This window comes from Fukomys damarensis, unplaced genomic scaffold (genome assembly GCF_012274545.1).
Source record: "Fukomys damarensis isolate Sample0158 unplaced genomic scaffold, DMR_v1.0_HiC HiC_scaffold_16, whole genome shotgun sequence".
NCBI lineage: Eukaryota > Metazoa > Chordata > Mammalia > Rodentia > Bathyergidae > Fukomys > Fukomys damarensis.
This window is the reverse complement of record NW_022900928.1, coordinates 77,772,211-77,774,582: the sequence shown is the minus strand read 5'-3', so window position 1 is coordinate 77,774,582 and position 2,372 is coordinate 77,772,211. Positions and strand designations below refer to the sequence as shown.

The following is a 2,372-nucleotide window of genomic DNA, read 5'->3' as shown; positions in this document are numbered from 1 at the left end:
GCGGGCCGCGAGTGGGATCCGGCAGGGCCCGGCGTGAAGGCCCTCAGGTTTGTGTTTGTGCTGAGGAGGGTCCCGGAGGGAGGGTTAGCCCAGGTGCAGAGGAATGGCCTTTGGGAAAGGCTTTCTGTTCTAGTGAGGAAGTCCAGGACTCTCCAAGACTTAGAATCCAGGGCTTCCGGAGTTCCAGCTCTCTGCTGGCTGCTTGCTTTTGCATTTGAAGATCCTATTCAGAATAGTAGCAGGCTAGAGGATGTCACTGGAATAAATTAAATTTACCTAAATACCCGCCGTAATTGAAACTTGTGAAAAAGTTGTGCACATTGTGTACATAAGTGTCAGAAAGGACACTGACTTCGCAAGTGTTAGTCTTTTCCTGTGCCATTTCTGTTAAGAGGACTTTATTCTAAGCATCAGGTTGCTTTTGTGTTTTTCCACCTGTTTTAAAGGTGGAATTCTGCTTCTCATACCATTCCGCTCTTTACCTGCCTAAATTACTTAGGTACCAAGCTTGTTCAGGAAGCCCTCTTCATGCTTGTGCTGAAAAGTGTGGACATGGCTGCTTGGGGTACACCCAGCTGCCTTGATCTGACTCTAAATACATTATTTTTACATACATCTGAAATCGCTTCTAGAGAACTTGACATAATTTCATGGAAAGGTGTTCATTTTAGTGTATTACAGGTATGCTTCTTATGATTTAAAAGTTTTGGAAATGAGAAGTACCTACATTAAACTCTTAGCTGTAGATTATTTGTTGCAAGATTCCTAGATTGGAATTAACAGTAGGGAGGACTTGGTCTACCTCCATTTTATTGTACAAATAAGGAAATTGACACCCGGTGAGATAAGATCTGTGGGTTGTCATTGAGAATAAAGAAGTCTGTTTTTTGACTGAGTCCATTCTTTTCTTTCTGTTTTAGTGTGATCACTGGTCCATTTAGTAGGACTAGAAACTAACAGGAAAGGATTTAGTGTATGTTTGTAGAGAACTGAGTTCAGGCTTCTTGTGGTCTTGTTGGCATTGTGCTCTTTTCATCTCCACTGTACACCTGCTTCCAGCCATTAGCTTTGTGAGATGCACTTTGAAAATGTTTCAGGATGTACTTTTCTAATGGTGTCCAGCAGTGTTCTTTTGTTGTTGTTCGGTTGTTGTAGGAAGGAGGAAAATAGCAGTTTAGGTAGTTGTAAAGATCAGATGGAATAACTAAATTGGACACTGACTTTACTGGTGGTCGTGGCCAGGTGCTTGGAACCTCAGGAGTTTATGTAGATGAATGCAATCATATTAAGAATATTTTTATTTAAATTGAGAGTTTATGGAAGAGGTATTTTTGTATATAATGTTAAGAACATAGATTTGCAGGCAAGCAGACCTGAGTTTCATTACTGCCTCTGGGGTTGAGCAAGTTATTTCTCTATTTGTTGTTGTTTGAGACAGGGTCTTGCTTTGTAGGGCAGGCTGCCCTTGAATTCACGGTATAGCCTGGGCTAGCCTCGAACTCATGGTGATCCTCCTCTTTTAGCCTCTTGAGTCCTGGGATTATAGGCGTGTGCTATGACTACTTACCTGCCTTGATCCTCAATTTCATTATCTGTAGAACAGATGTAGTAATGCAGTTGTTAGAATTAAATGAGGTATATGAAAGGTCTGGCACTCAGTAGGTATTCATGAAGTAACCGTTACTGTTACATTTGAGCTTTACTAATATGTTTGTAGATTTCTGGCTAACTTTCTAACTAGAATTAATTACTAAAACAACAACTATTGCAGGAAATTATTTGGTACTAGGGAGATTATTGACCTGGAAACTTAAATTATGGACTGATCGGCTTATGTAGTTTCAGAGTTTCATTTTATGTTTCTATAAAATGAGAGTGTAAGAAATTTATGAATTTAGGAGTTACTATAGAAGCATTTTGAGAAAAGGACCCCATCAGGAAAGACTGGAAAATTGAACTGAGAATGTAGTGTGAAAAGGACCTGAGGATAGAAGATGTAAGAATATATTTGAGGTTGAATATTTTCTAGAAGAGTCTTAGAATCTACCATATTCCCGGGATTTCTCTTTTCTTCCTCAAAATGCATATATTTGTTTAGAGTACTGGTGAAGAAGCAGCAATGGATTCCTTAGACCATATGCTGACGGATCCTCTGGAACTTGGTCCATGTGGAGATGGCCACGGCACCAGGATTATGGAGGACTGCCTATTGGGAGGCACCAGGGTCAGCCTGCCTGAAGACCTTCTGGAGGATGTGAGTAGTAACATTACAAACGTTGCCCCTCTGCCAGCTTCCCCCAGGTAGAACCTTTCCCACTCTGCAAGTTTTCAATTTTTTGAGATCCTTGTTCTTTTTTTTTTTTTTTTTTTTT

General features: G+C 40.3%; 1 protein-coding gene across 3 annotated transcripts in view; it reads left to right on the top strand.

The window, feature by feature from the left end:
• The window catches only part of Nfrkb (nuclear factor related to kappaB binding protein), a 37,081-nt gene that overhangs the window by 761 nt on the left and 33,948 nt on the right, over window positions 1-2,372 (top strand). For all 3 annotated transcript variants that reach the window (XR_783462.2, XM_010640106.3, XM_010640107.3), the window contains exon 2: window positions 2,099-2,254. Coding sequence is in view for 2 of the 3 variants with exons in the window: in XM_010640106.3 (XP_010638408.1) it covers window positions 2,120-2,254 (135 nt within the window). In the remaining variant the exon portion in view is untranslated. The remainder of the gene's footprint in view (window positions 1-2,098; window positions 2,255-2,372) is intronic.